The sequence below is a fragment of the Phytophthora sojae genome (genome assembly GCF_000149755.1).
Source record: "Phytophthora sojae unplaced genomic scaffold PHYSOscaffold_2, whole genome shotgun sequence".
Taxonomy (NCBI): Eukaryota; Oomycota; class Peronosporomycetes; order Peronosporales; family Peronosporaceae; genus Phytophthora; species Phytophthora sojae.
The window spans coordinates 6453335-6465739 of NW_009258116.1; the positions used below are offsets into that span (position 1 = coordinate 6453335).

A 12405-nucleotide genomic window follows, 5' to 3' on the forward strand; every position below is an offset into this window, starting at 1 on the left:
ATGTGAAAAACTAGCGCGAGGGGAGAACATGTACACTCACTCCTTCGTCACGCTCGGGACAAGTGCAGAGAACTGTAAAGGTAAATGCATCTACACAAGTCTAGGTACATGCCACAGTTCACTCTCGAGTTGAATTTTAATCTTTGTTCGTCACTCAGAATCTACTCGACCACTTGCCTAGCTGCTCTTTGACGGGAAGAAAAAGCTCCAAAGCTCGCTTGGAACCCACGAGGACGAGGATCCCTTGTCGACAGGGCTGTACTCGTGCACACCGTCGAAAGCGATGAAAGTCACGGGCTTGGTGCAGTTTGCGTACGACGTCTTGACGTGCGAGCCCGAGCCAACCGCAGGCTCCGGTGCAGTCTGGTTCGTGCAGCCGTTGACCTCGAGGAACACGTCGCGCATGGATCGACCCTTGGAGATCAGGTTGCCTGGGTCACTCACGCCGTGCCCGACGAAGAAGCCGATGGGGGCAGGTTCGCCGATGGCTGCCACGTAGTCCGTGCCGGATAAAACGGCGGCGGCCTTGAAGGTCGTCCCGCGACCTGACTTGGCGATCGCATTCGCCATCGAGCCGCCGAAACTGAAGCCCACCACGAACCGCTGGTCTTGGTCCACACACAACTCGTCGTCGATGGTCTGGACGATGGCGTCGGTGAACTTCATGTCATCGTCGTTTGTGTTCCACCAGCCAACCTCCAGCCCCTCGGGCGCCACGAAGATGGCGGACTCGTTGGCGTAGCTCAACAGACCATAGTAGCTGCCGTTGCCGTACTTGGACGAGTCTTGCGTGACATTGTACGCACTACCGCCGTACCAGTGGTAGGCGATGATGAACGGGTACGGCTCGCTCGAGTTGTAGCCCTCCGGCACGCGCACAATGTACTCGCGCTCCGTTCCGTTGACGGTGGTGGTGTACGTGCCGCTGGTGATGCTCGCAGCATTGCCGCATCCCGAAGAGTACGTCACAGCCTCGGTGGTCGGGAATGCGAGCGCGAGGAATACTGAAAGAACGATAGACTTCCACACCATGAATATTGGAGCGCGGCCGAGGTCGGTTGAGCTTGGGGCGGCGAGTTGAAGAATGAGTGGCGGCAGGCAAGAGATCAGCGCCCGACATGCAGTTCAAGGGATGCGCAACATAATGCGGCGATCCATTTCCCGCGGTACAAAGTGTTGGAAGTGTTGGAGGTGCATCTTCAATTTGTAGGGCACTGACACGTGAGCTCAGCTGTTTAGTGAAAATGACCAGTGGACAGGCTTTTAGCGGTGTTCGATGGTATCAGCCATCTTCTTGAGCTTCCTACATGCCGAAAACTACATGTAGGTTTCGATAGATCACGCATCCTGTATGTCGGTAACTTCGTTAAATCTGTCGAGGTTGGAAGCCCCACTCGGTGGATGTAAATTGCTCCAAACAATAATGAGTGCAGTAGATTCATGGCATGACACTACTAGAGGGCTTCACTCAGTAACGTTGGCTGCCTACAGTTCTCTGTAGAGCTCGTCGATCTGTGGCTGGAAGTACGCCTTCAGTTGCGGCCGCTTCAGCTTGAACGTCGGCGTCACCAGGCCCTCGTCCGACGAAAAAGGCTTCGGATGGAAGTGCACGTTGCGGACGCGCTCGAAGCCGCACAGTTGCGCCTCCTTGGCCACGCGCTCCATGTCGTCGCGCACGTCCTTCTGGTACTTGGGGCTGGCGAGAACCTTGGCCTTGGTGGCGTCGTCGCCGCTGAGACCGCGCTCCCGCGCCCACACCTTCATCACCTCCGCATCGGGCACCACCACGCCCACCAGGCAGCTCTGCAGCGAGTCTCCGTACACGAAGAGCTGCGCCACGTACTTGCACTTGGAGTAGGCGTTCTCGATCTTCTCGGCGGCCACGTACTCTCCTTGCGCCAGCTTGAAGATGTTCTTCTTGCGGTCGATGATGCTGAGCGTGCCGTCGGCGTTCCAGCAGCCGATGTCGCCCGTGTGGAACCACCCGCGCTCGTCAATAGCCTCACGTGTCATCTCCGGATTGTTGTAGTACTCGGTGAACATCTCGGGGCCCTTAACGAGGATCTCACCGCGCAGACGGGGCTTGTCCTGGCTGGTGTAGCCCATCTCGGGGACATCTTCCAGCTGGACCTGTGTGAAGAGGACCGGGGGCCCTACATGGGACTCAGTGGGCATTTCAATGCCTCCAATACACACGGCGGCGGCAGATTCACTCATGCCATAGCCTTCCACGATCTCGCAGCAGAAGACAGCTTTCATGAACTTCTTGACCTCGGCACTCAATGGAGCGGAGCCCGAAAAGATAATGCGGATGTTCCCGCCGAGCACTTGGCGCAGCTTGTCGAAGACGACTGTGTCCCAGAGCGCGTTCGTCTTGCTCTCGTCTGCCTCCACTCCCGCTAGTTTGACCGCCAGAGCGTGCTCGAAGATGCTCTTCTTGATGCCACCGGCCGCCTCGACACCTTGCACGATCTTGTCGTGACCAGTCGAGGCACCGTCACGAAGATGCTCGGCTTGAGCACCGCGATGTCGTCCATGAGCGTGCGAACGTCACCCTGGTAGAAACCCGCGGCTGCCCCGCTGTGGTGCATGAGTGCGAGCACGATGCGCTCGAGGACGTGAACCAGCGGCAGGTACGAAATGTGAATGTCCTCCGGGTAGATCTTGAGTCGACTGCAGCGTAGTTACGGCAGGGCCGCCGATTATGGCATTTTTATTTATGTAAGCCAAGCTGGCTCATAAATAATGGTAGGCCTGCCAGAAAGAAGAGAACATAAATAATGTCATGCAGAAAATGTGTCTCATAAATAATGTTGAAATATCATGATCATGTATTACTTAACGTTTGTATTGGTCTCTCTAAATTTCAAGATTTATTTCTGATAATTTGCCCAATTACAATTATTGCTAGGACATCATGACATAAATAATGTTATGGCCAAGCGAAAATGGCCAACATACATTATCCATATTTATTTATGGTCATTATTGTTATGGCCATGCTATTTTCGGCAGCCCTGAGTCACGGTGCAGCAGCACGACCCCCTTGGGATCACCAACGGCACCAGACGTATAGCACAGCGTCGACACGTCCGAGGGGAGTGCGGGGTCAGCTGGACAGGGCTCAGCCTTTCCCTTGGCCTCCACCTCGTCGAAATACTTGACCTCGATGTTGTGCACTGCAGCGCGCGCCTGCTGCTCGTCGGAGAGCGGCCCCAGCAGCACCATGATCTTCAACGACGGACACTTGGCCGCGCAGTCCATGATGACGTCGAACTGCTTCTTGCCGCAGAAGAGCACCCTCAGCTCGGTCTGGTTGATCACGTAGGGCACCGCATCCGGGCCGAGCGTGTCGTAGAGCGGCACCTCATGCGGTCGCAGGCGTGGCCGATGAGAGACCACTCGATCCGGTTCTTGCAGAAGATGCCGACCTTCTCCTGGCGCTTGAGGCCACAGGTCGCCACCATGCCGCTGGCCAGGTCGTCCATGCGAGTCTTGATTTGGTTGTACGTGAACCACTCGTACGCTCCAGCCTTGCCGGTTGCCGGGTCGATGGTGCGTCGACCGTAGCACGGCCGGTTGCCGTCGTCGAAGCCGCATCCGATGAGGAAGTTGTGGTACAGGGTCATCTTGTCTGCGTCGATCAGCTCCGTCTCGGGCACCGTGTACGCGGGCCCATGAGTGGCGTCGCGGGTGTTGGGCGCCTCGACGGTGTAGCGCTTGCCCGTGTACGAGTCGGCACTCCTCCCTCTCTCTGAGAGGTCCGCTCCGAGTGGGAGAACGGATAAACAAGCGCCACCATGGCTTCGGATGCTCGTAAGCCACTGACAGCCGTACGCGTGCCGTGTTGGTGCTGCGAACGGGGCACCACCGGCGTTGGTGCTCGAAGGTGATAAATTAGGCAATATTGGCATCGGCTACTGTATGGATGAATATAGTAGTTTTTCCGACAGATAGCTTAGTAGGATTGTACAGAACAGGAAATATATGACGGCCTGACCAATCACACAGTCGCTATTCACTATTTTCATCCAATCAAATCACACAGGGATAGGTTTTTAGTTCCGACAGCTTCTGACAAATATTTGTCGGAAGCGAGACGCAAATATGTATATTCACATAGTGAAATACAGTCAAGTACGTACTTTTCAAATATGCTCATGATTACAACAACTAGGCAGAAACCTATTTTAGGCCTGGAGCTCTAGTCAGTGGAGACACTGGTGGTCCTCCGCACATACACACATAGGCACTTTGAAACGGCAGAAGCGCCAGACAAAGAGTAGCATGAGTCTCTCTGCACTCATCCCTGCGAACACGCAAAAAGCGCGCACCACAGGGATTGGTGCTTTTGAGAGAATGTGTCTATGAATGTCATTCAAGCCTGTGCGCGTGGTGACAGTTCTGGCAAGAGCCTTGCTGCCATTATGGACCGCTTCGGCTACTACCTCGCCACGTATGAAGGTAAGAAAGGTAAGTTGGCGTCTAACACAGCCATTTCATACTTTAGAAACGTTAAGCTTTGGTTTTTTGATGAGCATCCTCATCTTCGGGTTCCTACAGAGTTAAACCTGCTAAAGCAAGGCAAGACTTTGGAAAAACATTGCTTGAAACGGGACAATGGGGGATTTACTAACAAAGCTCCGCCTTGCACGAAGGCGGATTTAAGGTAACTAATTCGCTATGTCTACAGCACGGCGTCTGTCGCCACCGACTACGAAGATGCGGCGCTCGCGTGCCTCATGTGGCACTGTTTTGGACGCTCCTCGGATATCGGCTATATCAGCAAGCAGCACATCACAGTGTCAGCGGACAACGTTTTCTACGTACGCATGCTTCGTGTAAAAACTGCCGAAGAGCAAGGCCTCACCCTCGTACCTGACCGCGACGACTTCCTCACCTGCCCCCTGCACACGCTGGCCGTTGCTCTGGTGATGCAGGAGGCGCCCTGTGTGTCGCTGCTGAGTCAGCTTCCCGCTCTCGCCACCACCGCTGGAACCTCGCTCGACGCAGGTGCGCCTCTGCTCGAGGTGCTGCGGGTCAGCGTCGCGGATAGCAGCGACACCGCGGCGGCCTTGGAAGCGTCCCTGTCGCCGCCCAGCACCGCTTCCCTGCTCCCCACAGCAAGTCCGCCCAGCTCCAACCCATCGCAAGCCACCACCGCCTCCCTGCCAGCTCAGCTCACAGCTTCAAGTCCCACGAGGAGCAGCCTCGGCCGCGGTGAGGACGGAGTCCAAGCGTATGTCAACCGCTTTTTGAAGCGGGTGGCTGAACCCGCCGGTGCCACCAGCAACCTGACCTCGCACTCCTTTCGCCGAGAAGGTGCCCAGCCCGCCAACGGAGACGAGCGGCTAGCAGCGCAGTGGATCTTTGACCGCGGGTCATGGGATATGACCCGCACGAACAAAGGCTTTGCCTATGTCTTCAACACCCCCCGCGAAGACCGAAAAGTCGCCCGAGTGCTGAGCGGCTGGAGGGTCGACGAAGCCCCGGTCATTGCGGACGTTGCAGCGCTGGACCATGGGACGCAGGAACGCCTGGCGCGCTTGGAGGAGCTGCTGTTTGGTTCCTGCATTGGAGTGGCAGAAGCAAAGCTAAACATAAGGCGCAAGGTTATCGGAGTGCTGACGGCGTACCTGATCAAGTATTTCCCGCAAGTGAAGGCGCTGGCGCCCGACACGCTGTTCGTTGCGCGTATCGAGGAATGCTTGGGAGCGGCTGATATCCTGGTCGCCGACATGCTGTCTTGGTCCATGGCAATCAGTACGTCTGCTGCTTCGAGTCCTGAACAAGCACACGAAAAGTCGGAAGCAAAGAGCAACTGCTGTCATGCTGGGTGTCACCATTTGGCTGTCATTAGCGAGCTTATCGAGAGCAATCGGCTCATGTCTGCGAGCCTCCTCGCACTGGAGACGATCATCCTAAAGCAAGCGCCGCCTGTGAAGCGTATTGAAGAAGCGTCAGAAGAGCAAGTTTCGTCAGAGCAAGCGCCACCCGCAAAGCGAAGAAAGAAAGCTGCTACGAACCTGTCCTCGCTGTGGTTCGAGTGGTACACGAGGCTGCCCCGTGTCTGGGACTCGAGCGACCGCCAGAAGAAGTCCGACTACCGCCTGGGCGTTGCGTACATGAAGCTCTTTCTTGACGGCGGATTCGTGCTGCTGTCGACTTCAAAGATCTTGTCTTCGAAGTAGGAAAACGCGCGGAAGCAGCGGTCCTTAGGTTCTTGAGCGAGCAGGGATCCCGAGCAAAAGGAGCTGGCAGCGTGCTGCGCGAGGATGCTGTCGACTTCAAAGATCTTGTCTTCGAAGTAGGAAAACGCGCGGAAGCAGCGGTCCTTAGGTTCTTGAGCGAGCAGGGATCCCGAGCAAAAGGAGCTGGCAGCGTGCTGCGCGAGATGCGCAAGCTTCATCGGTCTGGTGCCCTCGACAGTCGCATCGTGGCGTATCAAAGCCACCTCGCCCTGGAAAGGATCGTCTACCCAGCGCCGGCTGCGACCCAAAACATACTACAAGTCGTCGGACACGTGTAAGGCACAAAGTTCGGGGCAAATACATATATTCATGAACAAATACAAGACAGTTAGCATACGAACGCGCAGATCAAGGCCATGACCATCCTGCCAACCATCGCCCAGAGACCGTCGGGCACTCAGCGCATCGCTCTCCATCCGCTCGTCGCCGCTTGCCCGGACCCAAACACTGCACACCTTGGAAGGCTCCCATCAATCGTGATTGGCGACAGCGGGCTTCGATCCCGCTCCTCAGGGCAAGCCCTGCGCTCATCCGTTGAGCTTCGTCGTCGAGGGTGGAGCCTCCGGCTTGGCTTGCGGTCTGGGGGGTTCGGCTTAAGAAATCTAGACTGAAGCCGCGGGGCCTCTGTCGGCGTTGCCTCCGAGAGCTTGACTGCGTGGCGTTTTTCTATTGGCTTAAATAAAACCTCATTGAGGTTTTTAAAAGAGTGGCTCTGGAAGAGACGGTCACTCTTGTGAAGTGTAAATATCACTGTTTAAAGACAATCAACCCAAATAGTGGACCCACCACAGGATCCTGGCTCTCATTAATGAACTTGCCACCTCGAGAGCACATTGCTCCGAGTCGATTTTGAGCCTAGATGCAAATTGCCGTTTTTCTCGGCCCACAGGCTTCTAGAGGCGATTTCCTCGCGGCTGTGAGCACCGCCTGAAAGCTGACAAGAATCGGTCAAACGGCCCCCTAGTCCTAATTTACCGTACATAATATCTAATTTCCGATTTTCCCCTATTTCCGATTTTGCACTGGCTTTGACCAATTTCCTACTTGTCGGAATATAGGGAAGTCGGAACCGTCATGATATGGGGAAAAGATACCTTCACCTGAAAGCACACGCCACCAAGCTCCCAGCGAGAAGGAATCATTCGCCGATGATGTCATGCCATGAAGGGCGCAAGTCTGCGCTGCTTGATCCTATCATAGCGAAAGCTTACGCCCCCGTTAGTCGAAATGGTACATGTACATGACACCTGCCCACTTCAACTTCTTTCGGCGAGTGTTGACGCCATGGCTGCAGAATGGAAGCTACTGTTGCATGATATGGGAAATTAGCGTTAGCGTCAGCCCTTAAATCCTGGCGCTACCTGTCCTTCGCCTCTTTTACTTGAGTCCTTCGTAGAGCATGTTGATTTGCTGCTGGAAGTGCGCCTTGAGCTGCGGGCGCTTGAGCTTGAACGTGGGGGTGATCAGCCCCTGCTCCAGCGAGAAGGGCTCCGGGTGGAAGTGGACGCTCTTGACGAACTCGAAGCCGCGCAGTTGCGCCTCCTTGGCCACGCGAGCCATGTCCGCCAGCACGGCCTTCTGGAACTCGGGGTTCGTCGCCACCTTCGCGGCCGAGGCGTCGGCGCCAGTCAACCCCTTCTCCTGAGCCCAAGCCTCGGCCGTCTCCGGGTCTGGCACCACAATCCCCACCAAGCAGCTCTGCAGCGAGTCTCCGTAGGCGAAGATCTGAGCCACGTACTTGCTCTTGGCGTAGATGTTCTCGATCTTCTCGGCAGCCACGTACTCGCCCTGCGCCAGCTTGAAGATGTTCTTCTTGCGGTCGATGATGCTGAGCGTGCCGTCGGCATTCCAGCAGCCGATGTCGCCCGTGTGGAACCATCCGCGCTCATCAATTGCCTCGCGAGTCTTCTCGGGCTCCTTGTAGTATCCTGAGAATATCATGGGCCCCTTCACGAGGATTTCTCCTCGAGGCCGAGGCTTGTCGCGACTCGTGTAGCCCATTTCGGGCACGTCTTCGAGCTGCACCTGGCCGTAGATGAGTGGGCAGCCGACGTGAGGCCCCATGGGCATGTCGACCGAGCCCACCGTCACTGCAGCGGCGGTCTCACTGAGCCCGTAGCCCTCCGCCACATCGCAGCAGAAGACGACCTTCATAAACTCCTTCACCTCCGCGCTCAGCGGAGCCGAACCGGAGAAGATGAGACGCACACGACCGCCAAGCGCCAAACGGACCTTGGAGAACACTAGTGCGTCCCACAACGCGTGCGTCTTGTGTCCTTCAGGCAGACCCGCAAGCTTAGCGGCGAGCGCTCGATCGAAGAGAATCTTTTTGAGTCCACCAGCAGCAGCCACACCCTGCGTGATCTTGTCGTACACGCGGTTGAAGAGTCGAGGCACGGACACGAAGACCGTGGGCTTTAGCTCCACTAGGTCGTCCATGAGCGTGAGCAGATCGCCCTGGTAGAAGCCCGCAGAAGCTCCATGGGCCTGAAGAACACCTAGAACAGAGCGCTCGAAGACGTGAGCCAGCGGCAGGTAGGAACAGTGCACGTCCGAGGGGAAAATCTGCATCCGCTTGCACATCTGCCGCACGACATACGCGTAGTTCCGCTGCAGCAGAATCACGCCCTTGGGGTCACCGGTCGTTCCCGACGTGTAGCACAGCGTCGACACGTCCGTCGGCTTTGGTGGGTCTGCTCGCTTCGGATCCGCTTCGCCGAGCAGCTCGAGCTCCTCGAGACTGCGCAGCTCCAGGTTCTTGGCCGCGGCTTGTTGGATCTGCTGCTCCGTGACCGGCTCGAACTGCACGATGGTCTTGAGCGTTGGGCAGTCTTTGACGCAGTCCATGACCACATCGAACTGCTTCTTGCCGCAGAAGAGCACGCGCAGCTCCGTGTGGTTGACAATGAAGGGCACCGCGTCGGGGCCCAGCGTGTCGTAGAGCGGCACGAGAACGTAGCTCATGCGGTCGCACGCGTGCGCCACGAGGCACCACTCGAGCTGGTTCTTGGAGAAGACGCCGACCACGTCTTGTCGCTCGAGCGCTCCGACCGCCTTCAAGCCGCTGGCCACGCGCTCCACGCGCGTCTTCACCTCGTTGTACGTGAGCCACTCGAACGCGCCGGCCTTGCCCGTGTCTGCGTCCACCGTCCGGCGCCCATACAGCGGCCTAGTGCCATGCTCGATGCTGCAGCCCCGCAGGAAGTTGTGGTACAGCGTCATCTCGTCCTCGTTGACCGGCTCCTTGTCCGCCACCTCGTAGGCGGGGCCGTGCGTGGCATCGCGCGTGTTGGGCACCTCCACGGTGTAGCGCTTGCCCGTGTACGAGTCGAAGTCGATCTGGCTCATGGGCAGCTCGGAGCTGCTGCCTGCGCCCATGGTGACGAGAGTGTGAGGAGGAGCGCAGTAACCGATATCTTGAAGACTGCTGCACGACGGACGCCACGGCGGGACGTTTTGTGTGCGGTACCTCAATTTGGTGTGGTCCTGAGCTTTTGAGTTCCCAGAGACGAGCCAGCCAGCTTCAACTGCCGGTCGCATTGCAGGACGCTCGCTACAGCCTTGTCTGTCGCTCTTCGGTGCCCTCGTTCCCTTGCCTAAACGCGTACTGTCTGTCGCTGGACTGCCAGGGCGCAGTCGCTGCTGCTGTTGCCCACCTGGGTGACGTTGTGCACATCGACAGTAAGCTTATATTCCTTGGGACGACGCGCATGCAGCACCGCAGCCGCGCCTCAACGCACCAGGACAACTGGGAACAGGGCTGTACTAGGCCACCACAGTAGCCGTGTACTCATTGCCGACAGATTTCAACGCACGGCGACTTGGGCTGGATCCCCTACCGTTGCTTGGATCCTCGACTACCGCATCAAAAGGGAGCTATATTGGAAAGGTGGTTTCGTCCCCGTTCTCCAACAACAACAGCACACGTTCCTGTTCGTCTTTATTGACAGCAGACTTGTTGTTGGACTCCACTAAATGACGAGGCAAGGCAATGATCCGCCGATGCCGTCATTGGGGGCCATCATCGCTCCGCCCAGGCGGCCGAAGTCCGCTGGTGCGTTCCCGTCGGCGAACCGCAAACTCATGCTAGCAGCAGCGGCAGCACCCGAAAACTCGCCGCGACTTCGAATGCCCATCTCACACCGGCACTCGATCCAGCAGCGGCGCCCCCAGTTAAGTCGATTTCCTAGACCTCCGTCAGCTTCTGGGTCAACAAGCCCAAGACCGAGGCCATGTTCAGCAGCCGTGCAGCTCTGGAGACAACCTGGAACGCCAATTGCCTCCAGCCACAACGCTATCGTACAGCGCGTAGTACGGGAGGAGATCGACGAGCAGCGACACGTGACGCTGGATGCTCAGCGCCAATTACATGAACTGCAAGCAACCATCGCACGACGACAAGAGGAACTGGAGCTAGCACAGCGACATCTCCAGGCCTTTGACGTGCCAAAATCAGCACCACCGCCGACGAAGACGACAACTGAACTAGCACCAGTGGACGAAAGAGCTGCGAAGACTCCAAAGGTGCAGCCAACTCCTAGTGAAGTCGCATCAAGTCTGAAAGAGGAGATCGCCCACCAAGACGCGTACAAGAAGCGGCTCAAGTACATGCACGAGCGCCTACTGCAGCAGGTCAGATATCTCGAGGCGAACGCTGATCTCCTGGCGGAGCGGAGAAGAGCAACGCACAGAGAGCGATCATTGTGTCGAAGTCGCGCCAAGCTCGAGGCCGACAAGAGCCGTCAGATCCGGCAGCAGCTTCGTGAACTACACGGCAAGCAAGCGGCTTTCAAGCGCAACGCACTGCCCGTTCTCGAGTCTTATCGGGACGAATTGGCCTCCCGGCTGGTGATAACCCAGCGTCGACAGGATGCAGACCGCCGTCGCGACGAGTTAATTCGATTCATCGGCTCTCGCTCCACCGCAGCGTCGAAAGTCTCCACTCGATCACTCACGAGTGCCACGGCGGCAATATCAAGACAGCGAGCTCCTTCAGGCCGAATGCAGCGGCGAGACAGCTACAACATCTTGGTGGCGGACGCGGATGAGAACAAACGCGAGACGCTTTTCGCTGTCTATGAGGGACAATACGCTCGCGTGCTGCGCGAAACTGGAGAGGCTGACCTGAGCATGGTGCTCGAGAGGTTCCAGTCGTATCGGGAGAGCACCGCGCGACTGCGTGAGATTGAGAGCGAGCTGCGCGCCGAAGGAGCTCGCCTGGCCGGTGAGCAGCAAGCACGCAGTGCCATGGTGGCTCGACTTCGCGTGTCAGGCCCCACCGACGTGGCAGAGCGACGTCAGCGACTGCGCGACCGCCTCGAGGGTGCTCTCCACGCCCAACAACTTGAGAAGAACCAAGCCCGAGAACGTGTGAACGCGCAGCTCAAAGCTTTCGTGTACGCCCAGCAAGGCGTCCTTCACATCGTGGAGCTGCTTCAGTGTCTGGAAGATCGGAGTGCAGTGGCTTTGACTCCTCCCCCTCCGGTGTTGGCTATCGCGCGTACTGTCATGGGCGGCAACCAGCCAGCCGAAGTGGCTCTGAAGATCGTAGCTCCTGCATTGCAGACATTGGTGCATCTAGCTCGAGAAGTGGCTCGTCGCGGGTTACAGCGCGAATGGTTCAAGCTGCCTCCACTTGGCTACTCCGTGCCCCAGGTTGCTCGACTGGAGCAGTTCGCCCCCGAAGGCCAGGTACAGCGCGGCCCATTCGACCTTGATGCAGAATATGAAGACTTGGGTGGAGCGAAAGACAGAAAGCTCCCCAGTGATCGGCCAGAAGAGGAGGTCGACGAGGAAAAGAGAGATGCCACCATCATGCGCAGGGCTATCAAGCGACAGGAGAAGGACACACTGCGCCAAGCAGAGACGATTCTATGCCAGACGCAAGATGCTAGAAGACTATTACAACTGCAGCAGCAGCAACAACAGGACCAGCAGAGAAAACCCCAGTCGCCGAGGATTAAGGTGCACCAAGAATCCGACGTCGAGATCGTAGCGGCCCATTTCCGTGAGCAGCGGCGTGCGGAGCGGCAGGAACATCGCTTCATGAACGGAAGCGTCTTGTGTACCGGTAATCGTCGAGCTGTCAGTAGCAACACTGCAATCGTGCCGCCAGCAGCACAAAGCCCCAGGCGCAGACACCCTTGCTAACATA

The 12405-nt window shown here is 57.3% G+C and overlaps 6 protein-coding genes across 6 annotated transcripts; 2 read left to right on the forward strand and 4 right to left on the reverse strand.

Annotated features, from left to right (window-relative positions):
- Positions 1-177: 177 nt before the first annotated feature.
- PHYSODRAFT_481159 (hypothetical protein) lies at positions 178-1032 on the reverse strand (the record flags this gene model as incomplete). The annotated part of the gene is made up of 1 exon (XM_009521829.1): positions 178-1032. One exon carries the CDS (start codon positions 1030-1032, stop codon positions 178-180), a length of 855 nt encoding a protein of 284 aa, XP_009520124.1.
- A 390-nt stretch (positions 1033-1422) lies between these two features.
- Positions 1423-4162, reverse strand: PHYSODRAFT_350011 (hypothetical protein; the record flags this gene model as incomplete). Its single annotated transcript, XM_009521830.1, has 5 exons — positions 1423-2472; positions 2496-2663; positions 3043-3366; positions 3432-3750; positions 4146-4162. The coding sequence occupies 5 exons, from the start codon at positions 4160-4162 to the stop codon at positions 1486-1488; spliced, it is 1815 nt and encodes a 604-aa protein (XP_009520125.1). The 3' UTR covers positions 1423-1485.
- A 193-nt stretch (positions 4163-4355) lies between these two features.
- Positions 4356-4673, forward strand: PHYSODRAFT_484065 (hypothetical protein; the record flags this gene model as incomplete). Its single annotated transcript, XM_009521831.1, has 1 exon — positions 4356-4673. A coding segment is annotated over one exon (318 nt), but the record flags the coding sequence as incomplete, so codon positions are not given.
- A 149-nt stretch (positions 4674-4822) lies between these two features.
- On the reverse strand, positions 4823-5347 carry PHYSODRAFT_479682 (hypothetical protein; the record flags this gene model as incomplete). Its single annotated transcript, XM_009521832.1, has 2 exons — positions 4823-4961; positions 5229-5347. Coding segments are annotated over 2 exons (258 nt in total), but the record flags the coding sequence as incomplete, so codon positions are not given.
- A 2273-nt stretch (positions 5348-7620) lies between these two features.
- On the reverse strand, positions 7621-9629 carry PHYSODRAFT_539827 (hypothetical protein; the record flags this gene model as incomplete). Its single annotated transcript, XM_009521833.1, has 1 exon — positions 7621-9629. One exon carries the CDS (start codon positions 9627-9629, stop codon positions 7629-7631), a length of 2001 nt encoding a protein of 666 aa, XP_009520128.1. The 3' UTR covers positions 7621-7628.
- A 624-nt stretch (positions 9630-10253) lies between these two features.
- On the forward strand, positions 10254-12401 carry PHYSODRAFT_481539 (hypothetical protein; the record flags this gene model as incomplete). Its single annotated transcript, XM_009521834.1, has 2 exons — positions 10254-10694; positions 10767-12401. 2 exons carry the CDS (start codon positions 10254-10256, stop codon positions 12399-12401), a joined length of 2076 nt encoding a protein of 691 aa, XP_009520129.1.
- Between the last annotated feature and the right edge of the window lie 4 nt (positions 12402-12405).